This window comes from Phyllostomus hastatus, unplaced genomic scaffold, assembly GCF_019186645.2.
Source record: "Phyllostomus hastatus isolate PE091 unplaced genomic scaffold, TTU_PhHast_1.1 phas_contig_40, whole genome shotgun sequence".
Lineage (NCBI taxonomy): Eukaryota > Metazoa > Chordata > Mammalia > Chiroptera > Phyllostomidae > Phyllostomus > Phyllostomus hastatus.
In genome coordinates this window covers 27,164,776-27,183,576 of record NW_025333872.1, presented here as the reverse complement: position 1 = coordinate 27,183,576, position 18,801 = coordinate 27,164,776, and the positions used below count along the sequence as shown (strand labels likewise).

Genomic DNA, 18,801 nt, shown 5'->3' with positions numbered 1-18,801 from the left:
TTCTGGCACCCCTATGATTCTGATGTTGAAGTACTTAAAATTGTCCCAGAGGTTCCTAAGCCTCTCCTCATTTTTTGAATTGTTTCTTCTTGCTGTTAAGGTTGAATGTTTAATTTTTTCTTCTGTTCCAAATTGTTGATGTAAATCCTGGTTTCCTTCCCTTTACTGTTGGTTTCCTGTATATTTTTCTTTATTTCACTTGTTTATTTTGTGTCCATACTCAACCAATTCTGTGAGCATCAGTGTTCTGTGATTACCAGTGTTTTGAATTATGCACCTGATAGGTTGGCTATCTCTTCATTGCTTAGTTGTCTTTTTTCTGGAGTTCTGAAATGTTCTTTCATTTGGGCCATTTTTTCTTTATTTTGGTGCACCTGTTATGTTGTAAGGGGCAGAGCCTTAGGTATTGGCCAGGACAGGGCAACCCACTTCACTGTGCTGTGGTGCCGTATGTGTGGGAGGGGTCAGAGAGGAAACAGTGCTGCTTGCTCCAGTCTCGTTCAGCTTTACCATCACTTTCCCACCTCATGCAATTGATTGGTACCCTTCAGGTGTTGCGCTGATGATGATTCCCCAAGTGGGTGGGTTTGTATATGGTCTAGGACCCCCTGGGTCCTTCAAATGGACTCTCCTGAGACTGGTAGTTTCTTTCACTGCTGCAACTGCCACAGGTTTTTATAGGCAGAGGTTATATATATGGAGGGGTCAGAGAAAAAACAATGTCATTTGCTCGGCTCTTGCCCCACTTTCAGTCACTTCTCCCACTTCCCACAAGTGAATTGCTCCCTTCAAGGAGCTGATTCCTGGGTGGGTGGGCTTGTGTACATTCTCGAACCCCATGGGCCCCTCCAATGGACTCTCCTGAGAGACTAGCAGTTTCTTCCACTGCTGCAGTCCTCACAAGATTTTACAGCTAGAGATTCTGAGGCTTTATTTTCTTGGACTGGAATCCTGGGTTGTGCAGTCTGTCTTACTCCCCACTTGTTCCTCATAGCTTATCAGCACATGAATATGGGGCTGCCCAGTCCACCGGCCTTCCTGTGTGTCCTCTCCGCCCCTCCTACAAGTGTGGATGAATGTTTCTTCTTTGACTCCTAGGTTGTTGGACTTCTACACAACTCAATTTTCTGGCAGCTCTGGTTGTTTTTTTGTTTTTAAATTGATTGCTGTTCTTCTTCCAGTTGTGCAAGAAGGCAAAGCTTATGGCCTGAAGTTGCTCCAATGCATTTATTATGATCCCGAATTTTATGTACTTTAAGCTAAAATGATATACATAAACTAATTTTAAAAGATTTAGTCAAGACATATAAAATTGGTTAATGACTTAGAAAACAAGAATTGCTGCACAGTACAGATTTAAGAAGATAAAATTAGTCAATCCAGACACAAACAAAAAAAAAAACTAAGAAAAAATGAATATACTTTTCCGTAGGATGAATAATTATAGCACAGCACTGCATAAAAACACAGACTAAATTAAACAATATTTTATGATTATTTCCAGCTGCATTTTTTGGGGGTCAGTTTATCTGACAATGATTGCTCCATATTTCTGTAGTTAAAAAGTTATCAAGTTAATGTTTCCATGCTCTCAAATTTTATTAATTTTTTAGTATAAAATGAAAGTATTAAATAACTATGAATGCAGAAATTCCTTACTATTTGTTATCTTTATCAAAGTATACGTTTTTACTGTAAAAATAAAAGATATTACATTAATAAGGACCAGGGTATAGGTTATATTTACCTTATTAATGGCTGGTGTAGTGCAACCAAGGATGCATGGACTGTAACAGACACAACAGAAAGGTGGAAATAATCAAACATAACATTAACATGATGATGAAGGCCTTTATGGAGGTTAAAATGCAGCTTCAGTGTTCGGCTACTTATAAGTTGCAAGGCATTCAGATCATCTGTCCTATAAAAAGCAACATATTTACATATCAGTACAGACTATTTCATAAGGACCAATATCTTGTAAAGCAATTTAATCTACTCAAACATTTAGTTATATGATTACTTTTTAAAAACTGATAATGAGAATAATTTTTAAAGCATCACATTTGCATTAAACAATATAAAATCCAACAAGATCCTACCTATAGATTTCTCTATGATATGGATTGTTTTTTTCACTAACATCCCACTAAAATTAGTTCTTTGTAATCCTTTAGAAATTAATCTCATCTTATACTAAATTTTTTCCATAGAAATATTGTTTATTATAATATTGTAGTATAAATAGGTAAAATCTGATTAAACTAAATCCTAAAAGATATTTAAAATTATTTTTACTATAGAAAATTTTGTTATTAAATGCTTCAAAAAAACAAGCTAAGCACTGGTAAATATTTTGTTATAGATATTTAGTCTGTTCTTAGATGTATACATACAAAATATCTAAAACACCTCCATGAAAATTATATCCAAAACATATACACACACATATATACTTTAACCCACACATATGCACATTATAACTATCTACAGCTAATAAACTACTTATTCATTTCAGCTTACTTCACCTTAAAGAGTTTTGACTTGGTTTAAAAAAGAATACTGTAAGGAATTGTAATAAGTAAGTATTATAGAGGAGCAGCAGCCACTATGTAAAAAAATTCTTATTCCTTTGTGACAGCAAAATGGACATCTCAAGAAGACCTTTCAGTAATGTGACTGCTTAATCAGTTATCCCACATGCAGCCTTAATTTAGATACAATTTTCAAGAATTATTTCTACAAGTACATTTGAAATAAATTAAAAACCTTCAAAAATTGTTAAATGGATTTCTGATTCTTAATACGAACATAGTTTCTCCCTAAAATCTATGACTGTAAGTCCAGATGTGTGGGCAAGTTCAGACAGTCAGTTCTAAAATTTCCTCAAGAGGAAACTGGAAACAACTGCTACGTGTAAGAGTCATCAGTCCTGATAATCCTCTGAATATCAATTAAAAAAGTACCATCTAGTGAAGGCATCACTCATGCCAGTAGAAATATTAGCCAGTGATAAAGTGGAAGAGAGCTCAGTTATGTAAAATGCCTCATGACAGTGCTATTATATTAACAGAACAATTTCTACAGCTCAGGAAATTGTTTTATATTTCTTCAACTTGTCTGATTTCAGTACCTGGAGTTTGTGGAATCAGCATAGGCACAAAAGAGTAGGTCTAACCATTCCCATGAGACTCCCTCAGAAGACAGAGGTAGTTGTTCACCTCAGCAACTCAAACAACAACAAAAACACAAGGGGGTGGTGAAAGGCTGAATTCTAAGAAGTAAATGAGGAATGTAATATCAACAGATAATAGTCATGAATAACTACATTATTTACTTAATTAGCCTACTTACGAATAATCTCCATCTGTAAAGTATAGGTCCAAGGACAATAGAAAACCCATTTCCTCAAGTGTTTCTTCAATCTAAAGAGAAATTATGAGGTATTTAAAAATATTTATAGAAAGTCAGAAATATGCCTTAAGGCTTTAGAAAAATATTTATCTAAATATATACAAAGAGATATTTACCTTTTTTTCATCCAACAACATTTTAACTTTGAAGATCATGACATTGTTTAAAACAACTTCCTCATTTTTATACAGAATTTGAAATGTTTTACTGCATATCAAAGAATCATGAACTGAAGTTGGAAAGGCTAAAGTCATACCTAAAACAAATAAGATATATAATTGACAGATAAAGGGCAAAATATACTACAAGTAAATTAAAACTTTTATTTTAAAACACTTTAAGTTTGATTATATTATTCCAATGCCAATATCATTTTATATAGTAGCATTAGAACATTCCTGAAAATTTATTCATTCCTATGATAAAAATGGATAAATACATTATAATCATTATTAAGTTGTACAGCTTATCTTAACCTGAGAAGGTAAGAAGGAAATCTCAAAAGAGATATTTTAAAGTAAAAAATGGATATTACAGAAGAAAGTAATTTAGTTTACCATAGCTTGCATAGTAAATAATTTGGCTGGCCTTTGTCTTGGTTGCTGGGAAGTAAATAACCTGTAAACACCTGGAATAAAGAATCTGGCTGGCTGTTGTTCCTGATTCCCAAAAGGTGATCTCTAAACACTAGGAATTTCCCAGTGACAGGAGTATTTCTGTTATTCAATATGGGCCCCGAGATAGGTTATGCTAAGGAGACTCAGGATGGGAGTTGGCCATACCAATAAGATGAACCGTGTGATACAGAGCTGGGGCTTTGTGCCACAAGATGTAAACTCAACCTCCAGGGAAGGGAAGGGGGCTGGAAATTAAGCCATGTGTATGATGATGCAATAAATCATGCTTATTTATCAAAACACAAACAAAAACTCTGGACATTGAAGCTTGGCTGAGCTTCCCTGGTGGGCAATACCTTATATTTTGTCACATATCAATTTTCTGGGAGGGTAATGCATCCTGACTCCATGGAGGTAGAATAACAGAGCCTCACAAATCTGTGATCCTCCCAGATCTTGCCCTATGCATTTCTTTTTTCAGGTTGGCTCCAAGTTTACCGTTTTGCTATATAACAAAACTGCCAGATAAGTAGAGTGCCTGAGTTATGTGACTTATTCTAGTGAATTATCAAACTGGCAGGGGTAATAGGAACCCTAAATTTATAGCCAGCTAGTCAGAAGTGAAGGCAGTTTTTGGACCCCTGAACTTGCAGCTGATGTCTAAAGTGAGCGCAGTCCCTTGGAAGATCATGTCCCTAACCTATCAAGTTTGGTGTGCCCTCTGAGTTGTCCGTGTTGGGTCATTCCAACAGACCACCTTCTTATTTCTGTATCCTCCAGAAATAACGTGACATGATAAACAGTCAAAGAAACTGGAGATGTTAGAAGTCAGAGATAAAACAGAGATAAAGGCATATCTCTGTGGGGCAGAAAGCCCAGAATGGGATATGAGACCCCAAATAGAATAGGAGGGTAGTCTGGTTCATATGGGGTGGTGGCCTGATGTCTGAGCCTGTCCCTGGTGAGAAGTGCAGCCTGGAGTGAAGTGTCAGAACCTGAGCAGGGTGAGGAGAGCAATCAAGGTAGAGGGGTGACTTAGAGTCAGACTGGGAGTCCAAGCAAGATGAGGAGGGCATCTCTGCATGGGAGGGCACCTAAAGCTGGGGGATTTGAGCTCAAATTAGGTAAGGAGGGTTTCCTTTCAGAAGGGCATCATGATGCAGTGTGTAGGAGTCCAAAAGAGATGATAAAAACTTCCATATGGTGGAGAGGGTGAATGTGGACAGCTTGACATATCTAATTGAACCCAAGTAAGGTAAGTAGGGTGTCCACATAAGAGAGTAACCTGGCATGAGGTGCTGAAGCTCAAGTAGCCCCTGAGGGGCAGGGAAAAGTGCATGGAACTAGCACATAAGGGGTTGATTAAATACAATATATTTAGGGTAATGAAAGTCAGTTTCCTTATCCAAGGAAAGATGTATATATGTGGAAAGAATGTATGTATATGGAAAGAAGGTACAAATACAGAATGAATCCTATAGTACTAAATTAAAATTAGAAATACTGATGTGAACTCATGGTTTTCACTATATATTTAGATAAAGACAGATGTAAATTTGTATATGCATGTAGAAATATATGCTATGTCTATACATGTACTCACTAGCTCTGTCCACTTAAAGGGCCTGGGAACAGCACAGCCCCAAATATTGGTTTTGGATATTATTATTCACTAAAAAGAATCAAAGGTTTTGGAGAAATGACTGACTCCAGAGCTGGGATACAGACAGGACAAGAAAAGTTTGGGCCATCTTTTCATACCAGAAAGAAGGAAGTGCTTAAAACAATAAAGGAAAGTATCAAAAACACATAAAAGCTAGCTCTGAAGAAACTCCATTAGTCATAGCTGGGATGAACTGAGATCCAAATAAATTATGACAGTAATGTGTAAATATGCATTAAATAATACAGAAATCCAGAAGTCCATAATGATATAAATAAGTGAATGAAGAAATGAGGAGTTTGGTAAGTAACAGGATACTTATTAATTACAAAGAGAAAAGAAGTAACTTCACAGTAAAGCCTGAGAGAATATAATATGGCATAATTTCTGAGATATTCCTGCCATAGGCACATAGCCTGAATCTAAACATGAGGAAATCTCAGACCAATGCAAACTAAAGAACATTCTACAAATTAACAGGATTATAGTCTTCAAAAGTGCCAGGGTCATGAGAGTCAAGGAAAGACTGAGGAACTGTTCCAGAACAAAGGAGACTAGAGATAATGGGTAATTACAATGCATGATTCTATACTGTATCCTTTTGCTATGAAAGGATTTTGTTGGCACAACTAGAAAAACCTGAATGGGTCTGAAGATAAGATGTCAATAATGCATCAGTTAATTTACTGGCTTTGATGATTTTACTGGGCTATGTAAGAGAATATTCTTGTTTGTAGGAAATACAAACTGAAATATTTGAGGATAATGAAACATCATGGTATCAAATTACCTTTAAATGGTTGCTCTTAAATGATTCAGGAAAAAAGTTCTTTGTCCCATACCTATAACTTTTCTCTAAGTTCGAGAGATTTACACATATATATATAATAAATACACACACACACACACACACACACACACACACACACAGTCATACCTCGGTGTTTGTTGGCTTCAGAACTTGTCAAACCCTGTCCTCTTCGCATTTTGACAAGAAAAAAATGTTTCAGCACTTGGCACTTGCTCAGGACTCATTGCACTTGCTAGAACTTATATGAGTCTCGACACCACCCCACAAGAGAAAATACTTTATCATTTGATACTTGTTGGTTTCGAAACTCATTACAAGCTACAAGTACCAAGGGGGTGTGTGTGTGTGTGTGTGTGTGTGTGTGTGTGTGTGTGTGTGTGTGAGATAAGGGAAACCAAACAGACCAGAAACTCAAGTGTATATATCAGAGAAGAGCTAAAAAGGGGAAGAAATTTTCTTCAATGAAAAGTAGACTTTTTAAATTACCCAGATAATGTGAAGTTTGAATCCACTGCTTCAAAGTGAGTTTCCCTGATGCTCTTCCCCAAGGATGCTGTTCCAATGCTACCCTCTCAAATGGGGGGCTGTTGCCTCTTCTTCAAGAGCCTGGAGCTTCTTTATTCCTTATTGATGCTTATCAACTTGCAGATATGCCTGGACAAATTCCTTATTTCTCTGTTCCCATTTCTGGCAAACTCCTCAGAAGATCCTTTGGTATTTAATGTCTCTAATTCATCTCCCTTTCTTTCTCTGGTGTATTTTGTGATAGCCAGTCTCCAGGAGGGTCCCCAATGATTCTCACCTCCTAATATTCACATCCTTGTAAAGACCTCCCACAAAGTCCCATGGATGATCTGTTTAAATACAGCAGAATTAAAGGTATGATTTGCATAAGAATAACTGTAGCCTTTTAATAGATCTAGAACCCAAAGCTAGTAGCTAAACAACTTCTAGATTCCAGACCCAAAGAAACTGTGAGATAACAGTTTGTTGTTTTAAACTAAGATTGTGTGTAAATCTTTATGTAACAAGAATTAATTCACACTTTAACTGGACTTTGACTCATGTAACTGCTCTTATCAAGATCACTAACAACTTCTGCTTTGATAAATGCAACGGGTGAATTTTCAGACCCCATCTTAGTTGACTTATAATCAGCATCTGACACAATTACATATTTCCTCATTCTTGAAACACTTTTTAATTTGGCTTTCTGAACATCTCATTTTTTTGGTTTTACTCCTACCTCATGGACCACCCCTTTATAGTCTTTTTTTTTGAGGGGGGAGGGGCAAAAAGAACAGTATAGCAGTTAAGAAAAGATTATGAAGCCAGTGGCTGGGTTTAAGTTCTGACACTTACTAACCCTGTGATCTTTATTAATTTTTCTTTCTTCCATGTTCCACATGCAATTCTTCAGCAAACTCCATTGCCTCTACCAACAAAATATATCCAAGATTTATTGAGTTAGGGTGCTAGAAATGCTCGAACAGGAAAAAAGAACACTGCTATTAGAAATGCCCTAAAAGGGATTCCAGCACAGTGTAAGAAACTATATAAAACAAATTACTCTAAATTTCTTTGGAATGACAATAATTAAATGTCTGTGAAAGTTACCTACATTCTCAATTAACATCAATACTTAAAGCTTAAAAAAATGTACCAATGACTTAGAGGTAACAAACTTCTGTTTAATTTTATTCTCAAACCTGGAGCAATGGGCAAAAAATGTGCAAATTCCTCCCAGTTATTCCTTCATTTATCCAATCAACAAATATTTATTGAATACCTATTAGAAGCCTGGAACTTTCTAAGCACTGGAGATAAAAAGTAAAATAAAAGAGATAAAAATCTCTGACCTCATGGAGCTTACAACCCAATGGGAGGGGCAAAAGAGAATGAAAATAAATTAAAAAAATTAGTACTATGAAAAAAATAGAGGAAAGAAGAAAGGTAGCAATTTTAAATAAAAAGTCAAGCAATGCTTAATTAAGAAGGCAACCTATCAGCAAAGACCTATGTACTCTCCCCTCCTACATAACATTTTAGGTTGCTGCGTTTCTTTCACCCTAGTATAAATCTGAAGATTTATTCCCTGAAGAAGATAAAATAGAGATCCTCTGAACTGGAACTCACCAGGAAAACTGAGAGTATAGGCATATTGAACACTGGATGCAGAGACTCATAAACTCTTCCTCTACTGGGCCCCCAAAAGGTTGACAGTTAAAGTGTTACTCTCCAGGAAGGAAATAGACAAGAATCTTCTCTGGAATTTCAAGAACCATAAGGAGTCTAAGATTTAACCCTACCTGCCAGCAAGCTGGCCTACCACAGTTGCATGAATACTGGAAGATGACATGGGACTCATGGGTCAGAGACAAAGGGCTTTATTACTTATGGCACAGCAAGCAGCAGGGGCTTAATGCTCATATCAGTTCCCTTTGTCTTCACTGTCTCATGTCCCATGGGGGTGGCATGGAAGCAGACCCAGATGGATGCCATGCATGCAGTGCGGTTTGTTTGTTTGTTTGTTTTTTAATTACAATCAAAGAACTTTAAGCTTAGAAAACATCAATGCTTTAAAAAAGGCTATAAGAAAACCTATCTAACTTTGAACTGGAGAGACATATTACCTTTATTATATTGGACAGTAAACAAATCTACCTTCTGTTCCAGGGACACTATCTAGAGCTTTCAAAGCTCCTTGTTATAGAAACATTCTTTAAAAACCTGGAACAGCAGACTTTCAGTGTTTCTGCTCACAAGATGTACAGAAATAAAGGAAACCATGGGGAATTATTTTCAACAATACATAAGGTAAAATCTCAGATTCTTCACAATTCTTGACATGGGAATCTGACCAATCCAGTAAGTCAATAATAGATCTATTATGTCTATAGATACTGACTTCAAAGATCTCTTAGCAAACAGCTCACCAATATCCTAATGGGAGCTCAAAGAGAGAAGTCCCATGTATGCTCTTAGAATTTCCAATAAGCTCTCCTTTCAGTTATGTACAGATAACTGAGGACAAGCAGACAACTGAAGTAGGCTTCTAACATGTAAGTTAGAGGCCAAAATAAGGAGGAAAAAGCATCTCTTTTTCATCTCTTCTCTTTTCCTTGCCAACAAGGAAAACAAGGAAAAGAGAAGAGACGAAAGAAGGGAGGAGAAGGAAAAGGAAAGAGAGATAGGCAAAAGAGAGGGAAAAAAGGGAGAGTGAAAGAGAAAAGCAAAAAGCTGAAAAAAAAAAAAAAACAACCCAGCTAAAGTTGAAGAAATAGCCCAGTACATAGAGCAAAAAGACAGAAATAGAAAAAAGGAAAGAAAAAGCTTAAAAATTAAGAAGATCAGTGAAGATGATCCACCAGAGAAAACAGATGGGAGAAAATTATTGATAAGAAAATTTCCCAGAAGTGAAGGACATGTTTCCAGATTAAAAGGGCCTAATGAATATTCAGAGATGTTTGGCACATCACTATGAGCCATCAGAACTCTAGAAATAAAGATAGATTACACAACATTCTTGAAAGGGGAAAGGGTCTCATATAAAGGAGTCACAATCAGAATGGCTTTACAATGTAGTCTCAAAAACAATCCTGCAAACCAAAAGACAATAGAACACTATCTTTTCAAAATTCTGAAGGGAAAAAACAGTTCCAATCTAGAATTCTATACTTTGCTAAACTTTCAAATGAGAACAGAATAAAGACATTTTTAGAAGTCCAATGCGCTATCCATTGCACCACAGAGCCCACTAGAATAAAGACATTTTTAAATACTAGAGATTTCAAAATGTTTGTCTCCTCTGCCACTTGTTTTCAACAAGATATTGGAAAACAGGATCTACCAAAATGAAAGACTAAACCAAGAAAGAAGAAAAGTGTTAGGAAACGAGATCTAATGCATTCGAGAGGCAAAAGGAAGCCCTAGGATGATGGTAAAGGAAGATTCCAAAGAGATCCTCTGCCTTAGATACAGAAGGTGACTAATGAAGATTGATGTAGAGTGCTGTAACAGATATGCTGACGTCTGTCATCTAAAAGATCTTTGCTGCCATGGTACCATTTTTTTAAACCTGAGGTGAGATTAAAAGCTTAGTCAGATTCTTTTTTGATTTGTTTGAGGGTATACTGATGAAGTTTGGGCCCTATTTTCCTAGATTTTATGAGGGCAGTCTTAGCACTTTACAGAAGTGTTCTGCTTTGACCTACTCTTGAGAGTTGAAGGAAGTTAAATGGTAAGTTTAAATTCAAACCAGCCTACTTCACATGTTGGATAGCCACCTTACAACCTTGCCTGAAGTCCTGAATGTGATAAGCTCTGTATTTCACACAATTTGCTCTTGACCTTGTCCACTAACTTCCCCAAAGGGGTGGGAGAGGAAACCTTCCAAGTATACAGCAGCATAGACTAACCCAGAGAACTTGGTTCATTGTAGTCTTTTAATAGTGATAGTATAAGCTTTCTTACACAATGGGGTTTTTGCTTGATATTCGTATTTCCAAACTCAACCAGATATTCCTTTGGGATATAGTCATAGGTGATAAAATTATAAAGAAAACAAAATAGTGAACACAAAAGTCAGGAGACATTTATAAGAGGCTTTTTACAGTACTAGTAATGTTCTAGTTCTTAAATGAAGGGTTAGGTGTCTGCATGTTCATTTTATCACTTAATAATGTTGTATATGATCTTCAAAAAATGTATGAGACTCAAAAATTTTTTAAATATCTATTGTACAGTTACTCTGTGCCATGCATTATTTTAAGCTAAGTAGACCAGACCAAACCAAACAAACCTTACTTTCCTGGACCCCATGTAATTCTGTAAATTACATATGCACTAAGTGTTACAGAGAAGGGCAGAGTGCTATAGCATCTTATAATATAACTCTACCCAGTCTGTGGAGACAGGAAAGCCTTTGTTGACAATATAACACTTGAGTTGAAATACCATAAAAAAGTAGTAATCAAATAAAGATGGAAAGAAAGAACATTTCAGGAAGAAGAAACAGCAATTTCATGAAGGCAAGGTCCATGTCTTACATATTTCTTATTGTACTTCATAGTATTGTGAACATGGTCAGACAGACTTGTAGAGAAACTGGAACTGTGTATACTGTTGACACAAATGTAAAATGATATAGCTATGGAAAATAATACAGAGCTTCCTCAAAAAACTAAAACTAGAACTCCTTATGATACAGCAATCCCACTTTGGGTATTTACCCAAAAGAATTGAAATAGGATCTCAAAGACGTATATGCGCACTGCTGTGTTTACTGCAGCATTTTTACAGTAGCCAAGAGGTGGAAACAACCTAAATGTCCATCAATGGATGAACTGATACAGAAAATGAGGTACATGATGGAATATTTTCAGTCTTAAAAGAGAAGGAAATCCTGTCCTACAACATAACATGAATGAACTTGCGAGGGCTTATTCTACATGAAATAGGCCAAGCAAATACAGTATGATTCTACTTACGTAGGTTTACCTAAAATAGTCAAACTCATTGAAGCAAAAAGTAGAATGGTGGTTGCTAGGGTCTGGGAGAAGGAGGAAATGAGAAGTTGCTATTCAAATGGTATAGAGTTTCAGTCACCCAAGGTGAAAAAAATTCTAGTGACCTTCTGTACAGTTAACAACACTATGTAAAGATAATGTAGCCTTAAACATTTGTTAAAAATGTAGATAGATTTCATGTTACATGTTTTTACCACAAAAAAAATGAGAGAGAAAGAATGAATGCTTTACTCTGGAGTATTAATACCCCATGCTAATATATTTAGAGAAAAGCCCTGAGGTTTTTGTTCTAAAGTAAACTAATTTTCCTGACATTCTACATTTGGACCTGAGTGCCCAACTAACTATACCACAGTGGACTCAATTACAAACCTTTACTTTATCTCTGTTTTCAGGCCCACCTCTTGCTTCTCTTTATCTGCTGTACCTGCCTAAAATTCTTGGGAAAAGGGTTCCCGCAGGTAGTTTAGCTCCAACTTTCTTTTTCTGTTCTTCAAAAATTTATTGAAATATTTTTCAGTTATTCATTTTTTGTGTGTTTTTATACTGCTATTACTAAAGAGTATTGGAAACAAAAAGGCTGAAACAAATGTGTATACTTACTGTCTTGGGTCTGAAACCCTCTCTGCTTTTACATATTTACTAGATGATAATCTCTGAGTTTAGAAACCACATATAACTTTTTCATTGCTTTAATTTAGGAGTGAGCACTATGTCTTATACATAATAGACATTCAGCAATTGTTTATTGAATAAATGAACTTTCATCTAACTTCCTAGTATCCTATTTTCTTATTGAAATGACTCTATTTTTACTTTGCATCTCAGTTATCTGCTAACCCTAGCTAACATCAAGACCTATACCTTTAGTAACTTGTAATATAGGCATACAAATTTATAATTTAGTTATAATTTATATTTTCTTCCTATCAGTATCTTTCAGCATTTTATCTGGTTAAACAGCTAGCATTGTTATCTTATTTATTTTGTGAACAAGTGAGCATTCATTCAATCTATTAAGCCTCTAAAATACTAGGAGCTAGGAGATACGAACACAAATAACAACACTGTCCTTTTCAAAGTTCCCAATCTAGTTTGAATAGAAACACACAAGCAAATATTAGCAGTACAGTGTGCTAATCTCTTAACTCCCTATTTCAGGAGGACAAAGCAAAAGGCAATGTAATGATCATTATCTTTTAAACTAGGTAAATAAACAACCAATGTCTGTGACAGAAGGAAGTTGTTGACCCCAGGGAAAGCAAAATGAAGACTTGTAATGCCAAATAAACTCTGCTTTCATTATCTATGTAAAGTTTATTGAAAGATCTAACTATATGGTAAGTTTTCTACTCACAGTGAAGATTATTCAGTTACTGGTAACTAGTAATGGATTAGTGACATAATATGAATTGTCTATAGTTATATATTTCTTTAAACTTTCTCATCCTAAAAGAGCATTCTGATTTAATGATTCTTGTGGCTCGATTGCATTAAAATTCCATTTTTAAGGAAAAAAAATTAGAAAGTGTTATAAAAACATGGGACAGGAAAGTTCTAACTACCTATGGGAGTTATCCCTATTTTAACAAGGAGAGATAACGAATAAGGGAGAATGTGTACAAATAATGAGGTAATTTAGAACCCATCAAATGTGAGAAACCAGAGTGGTTCCATAGAGTCCACAGGGAGAATGGACAGAAATAAAATTAGACATGTAGTACAGGGTCAAATCATGAAAAATCTTAACAATTCAGCAGAACTATTATATTCCCAAGGTGCTCAAAGAAAGGCCTTGAAAAGTTGGTTGATGTGCAAAGCTTAAGGAGACAGCTAAAAAGGGAGAAAGAGATGGTTCTATGACACAGGTGGCAAACACAATGCCCGAGGGCCGAATCCTGCCCTCCACCTTGTTCTATCCAGCCCAGCACCTTGTTTCTGCTAGGTGGCAGCCCCGAGCTCTAACTTAACTGTTAAGGAGCAGTTACATTTATACACTCCTAAAATTACATTCAGCCCTTTGAAAGCAACTGTGAGGCTGGCATGGCCCCTGGTGAAAATGAGTTTGACACCCTTGTAGGAGAACTTTAAAATATTTGCCACTTTATCATAAGTAGCCAATTAACCACTAACAAGGCAAAGCAACTGGACTGATCTTTTCTTATTTTGATAAATAGGCTTTATTTCCAACCTTACTTTTTTAATACTAATTTTTTAACTGTTATCACCTGTATACAAGCACTGGGTAGTGGTAGGTAGAACGAAGAATGAAATACATATACATACAAAGAATTTCATCCAGAGAAACCCACATCAAATACAAATAATTCGAAATTTCTATTTTGTTCAACAATGGTTAATTTCTCATTAGTCCAAATGCCTATCTAAATTGTGAAGCTTCTAAGAAGAATAATTTTTTTAGTAATAAGACTTTACTCATGTTATTATTTGAATATCTGTGAAATATCCGACTTATGCCTCACAAATAGTCTTTTATCAGAACAAAATAGATAGTTTTCCAAAGAAGACATTAAAATGGTCAATAGGCACACAAAAAGACGCTCAACAGTAATTGTCAGGGAAATACAAATCAAAACCATGAGCTATCACCTCATACCTGTTAGAATGAGTATCATCAATAAGATAAAGGACAACAGATGATGTACTGATGATGATGTGGTGAAAAGGGAACCCTTATACACAGTTGGTGGGAATGCACATTGGTCCAACCAGTATGAAAAACAGTATGGAGGTTTCTCAAAAAGTTAAAAATAGATCTACCATATAAATCCAGCAGTTACACTTTTGGATATACCCAAAGAAAATTAAAACAGGATTTTGAATAGACATATGCACTCATGTCTATTGCAGCATTATTCACAATAGATGAGAGGAAAACAACCCAAAAGCCCCTCAACAAATGAATGTATAAAAAATATGTGATATGTATTTTAATGGAATATTACTCAGTCATGTGAAAGGAGGATATCCTGCCACTTGTAACAACATGGATAGACTCTGAATACATTATGCTAAGTGAGATAAGTCAGAGAAAGAAAAATACTATATGATACCACTTGTATTTAGAATCTAAAGAAGTCAAACTCATAAAAATCAGAGTAAAATGGGGGTTACCAGGGGTTGGGAGTGCAGATATAAGATTGATGTCGCTTAGCCCTGGCTGGTGTGACTTACTGGGTTGAGCGCAGACCTGCGAACCAGAGTCACTGGTTCAATTCCCAGTCTGGGCACATACCTGGGTTGCCAGCCAGGTCCTCAGTAAGGGGTGTGGGAGAGGCAACCATACATTGATGTTTCTCTCCCTCTCTTTCTCCCTCCCTTCCCCTCTTTCTAAAAATAAATAAATAAAATCTTAAAAAAAAAAGACTGGTGATGTTTAAACGTACAATCCTGCATCAAGTAGTAGTACATAAGCCATAGAAATCTAATGCACAGTGTAATGAGTATGGTCAACAACATTTTACCAAAATTATGTAATGTGATAAATATCATTACAAAGGCAATCATCTTATATAAATGTATCAAAGCAATATGTTTATCCTCACATTTACAAATAGCTACTGAGTATGGAATATTCAGCTACTTTCAGAACAAGACCTGCAACTAGTTATGTCCAAATTCAAACACTTTCTAAAGATTAAGCCATTTATTTTATTGTTGTTCTATTACAGTTGTCCTAATTTTCCCCTCCTGCTCTCCCTTTCCCTGCCCACCCCGCTACTCCCACAGCCAATCCCCACCCTGTTGTCCATGCTCATGAGTCATTTATACCTGTTCCTTGACTAGATCCTTCCCCTTCTTTCCCCCGCTTATTCTCCTCATCCCTCCCCTCTGATCCCTGTCAGTCTTTCTTGTTTCCATGCCTCTGGTTCTATTTTGCTCATTTGTTTTGTTCATTAGTTTCCTATTATAGGTGAGATCACATAGTATTTGTCTTTCACTGCCTGGCTTATTTCACTTAGCATAATACTCTCCAGTTCCATCCAAGCTGTTGTGAAAGGTAGGAGTTCATTCTTTCATTTTACTGCATAGTAATCCATTGTGTAAATATACTACTGTTTTTTGATCCACCTATTTACTGATGGACACTTAGCTGCTTCCAGCACTTGGTTAAGCCAGTTTTATAAGTGCAATCCTAGGTATCTAGATTTCCTTGATAAGTTATAAATTCAGGGGTCTTTGGAGGTCTCTCCTTCCCTTCAGTTTTCTCTTAGTCATCTTTGTTCATGCTTCTTATACCAGGAAGGTTTTAACTATTTAAACATTTTTAAATTTACTTAATAACATGAAATATTATCCTATGTGCTTAATCATTATGCTACATCATTGAAATTAAATAGATCACAAACCATACTAAACAAGCCAAAATTTGCTTCCAATTCTTTCTTATATCACTACAAGCCAAATAATAACACTTTATATATATACAGCCCTTTACAGTTTGATGAGAACTTTTACTTATTTCACACATGACAACCTTGTAAAGCAGGTAACACATTTCATAGATAAGAAACCGAAGCTCACAAATGTTAAGTGAGTTTTCTAAAGCAACATAAAAGGAAGATGGTATCCTGATTTGAAGTTACTATTTTATTATATACAACAGAGCCACATCTCCCTGCCCCCTTCCCCCATGGGCCGTACTTTTTAAAGTGAGATACAAATTTTAGAACATAAAATTCACTATTTTATATAAAAAGTAAAGTTCAGTGCATTGGAACTACACAGAGGTGATGACTGCAGAATCACTATGTTGTACTTTTAAATTTAGTTTATTGAATTTATTTATACTAGGCTTTTTTTCTAAAAAGAGCTTAGAAATGCCATTTAATAAAGAATATTACTAAAATAAAAATGCTGATAAGGACCAAGGAAAGGAGAAGGAAGTTAAATGTAATCTACAAGTGTTATTGTCATTTCCTTTCATCTTTTTTTAGTTATATTTTTTCCATTACCATTTATTCCACTTCCATTTTCCCCCTGCAATCACCACACAGTTGTCCATGAATACTTTTTCCTTTTGGCTCAATCACTCCATTCCGTTACCACCCCCTCCCCCCATTGCTATCAGCCTGTTATCTGTGTTTTTCTTTTGCTTGTTAGTTCAGTTTGTTCATTAGATTCCATATATGAATGAAATAATGTATTTCCCTTTCTCTGACTGGCTAAGTGAGCATAATGTTCTCCAGGTCAATCCATGGTGTGGCTCAGGGTAAAATCCTCTTTACAGCTGAGTAGTATTCCATTGTGTAAAATGTCCCACAGTTATTTTATTGACTCATCTACTGATGCACACTTGGGTTGTTTCCATATCTTGGCGACTGCAAATAACTCTGCAACAAGCATAGGGGTACTTATGTTATTTCAGATTAGTGCTTTGAGTTTCTACAGCTAAATTCACAGAAATGGAACTGCTTGGTCAAAAGATGATTCCATTTTAGTGTTTTGAGGTATTTCTAAACTGCCTTCCACAGTGGCTTCAACAATCTGCATTCTCACCAACAGTGCAAGAGGTTACCTCTTCTCCACATCCTTGCCAAAACTTTTTTTTTTAAAGTGATGACAGCCATTCTGACAAGTGTGAGGTGATATCTCACTGTGGTTTTAATTTGCATTTCTCTGATGATTAGTGACACTGAGAATCTTTAAATAAATATGTCTATTGGCTGTATGTATGTCTTCTTTGGAGAAATGTCTCTTCAGGTTCTTTGCCCATTTTTGATTTGGATTGTTTTTTTAGTATTGAGTTTTATAAGTTCTTTATAAATTTTGGATATTAACCTCCTATTAGATAACATTGTCAAATATGGTCTCATATTCAGTGGGTTGTCTTTATTTTGTTGATGATTTCCTTTGATGTGAAAAAATTTTTTAGCTTGATGTAGTCCCATTTTTTTCTTTTGTTTCCCTTACCTGAGGAAATATATCAGATCAAATATTTCTAGGAATAATGTCCAAGATTTTACTACTGACATTTTCATCTAGGATTTTTATGGTTTCAATTCTAACATTCATGTTTTTAAACCATTTAAAACATATTCTTATGTGTATTATAAGAAGGTGGTCTACTTTCATTTTTCTGCTCATTTCTGTCCAACTTTCCCAACACCATTTATTGAATAAACTATCTTTAGCTTATTGTATGTGCTTGCTTCCTCTGTTGAATATTAATTGACTGTAAAGGTGTGGGTTTATTTCTGGGCTCTCTATTCTGTTCCATTGATCGGTGTGTCTGTTTTAATGCCAGGATCATGCTGTTTTGATTACTATAGCCTTATAGTATAGCTTGTTAATAGGTAGAATGATTCCTCCAACTTTATTCTTTATCAAGATTGCTGTTGCTATGCAGACTTTTTTGGTTCCATATAATTTTTTGAAATATTTGATCTAGTTCTGTAAAACAAATCATTGGTATTTTCATAGAAATTGTGTTGAATCTAATGCATAGCTTAGGATAATATGAACATTTTAGTATGTTAATTTTTAATTTTCCCCTTCCCTGAACCTGGTATGTGCTTCCACTTATTTGTATCTCCTTCAATTTCTTTTTTCAGTCTTATAATTCTCCAAGTACAGGTCTTTTAATCCCTGGTTAAGTTTATTCCTAAGTATTTTATTTTTTTGAAGCTATTGTGAATGGAATTTTTAAAATTTCCCTTTCTGATAGTTCATTACTAGTATATAAAATGCAACTGATTTCTGGGTATTAATTTTGTATCCTGCTATTTTACTGAATTATCAGTTCTG

General features: G+C 35.5%; 1 protein-coding gene across 9 annotated transcripts in view; it reads right to left on the bottom strand.

Annotated features, from left to right (window-relative positions):
• Positions 1-18,801, bottom strand: part of FAM135A (family with sequence similarity 135 member A) — a 91,596-nt gene that overhangs the window by 49,412 nt on the left and 23,383 nt on the right. For 6 of the 9 annotated variants that reach the window (XM_045843033.1, XM_045843041.1, XM_045843034.1 and 3 more), the window contains exons 5-7: positions 3,531-3,670; positions 3,355-3,425; positions 1,748-1,921 (exon numbers count right to left, since the gene is read on the bottom strand). In XM_045843033.1, the coding sequence (XP_045698989.1) occupies positions 1,748-1,921; positions 3,355-3,425; positions 3,531-3,670 (385 nt within the window). The other 3 variants (XM_045843035.1, XM_045843038.1, XM_045843037.1) reach the window with 3 other exon arrangements.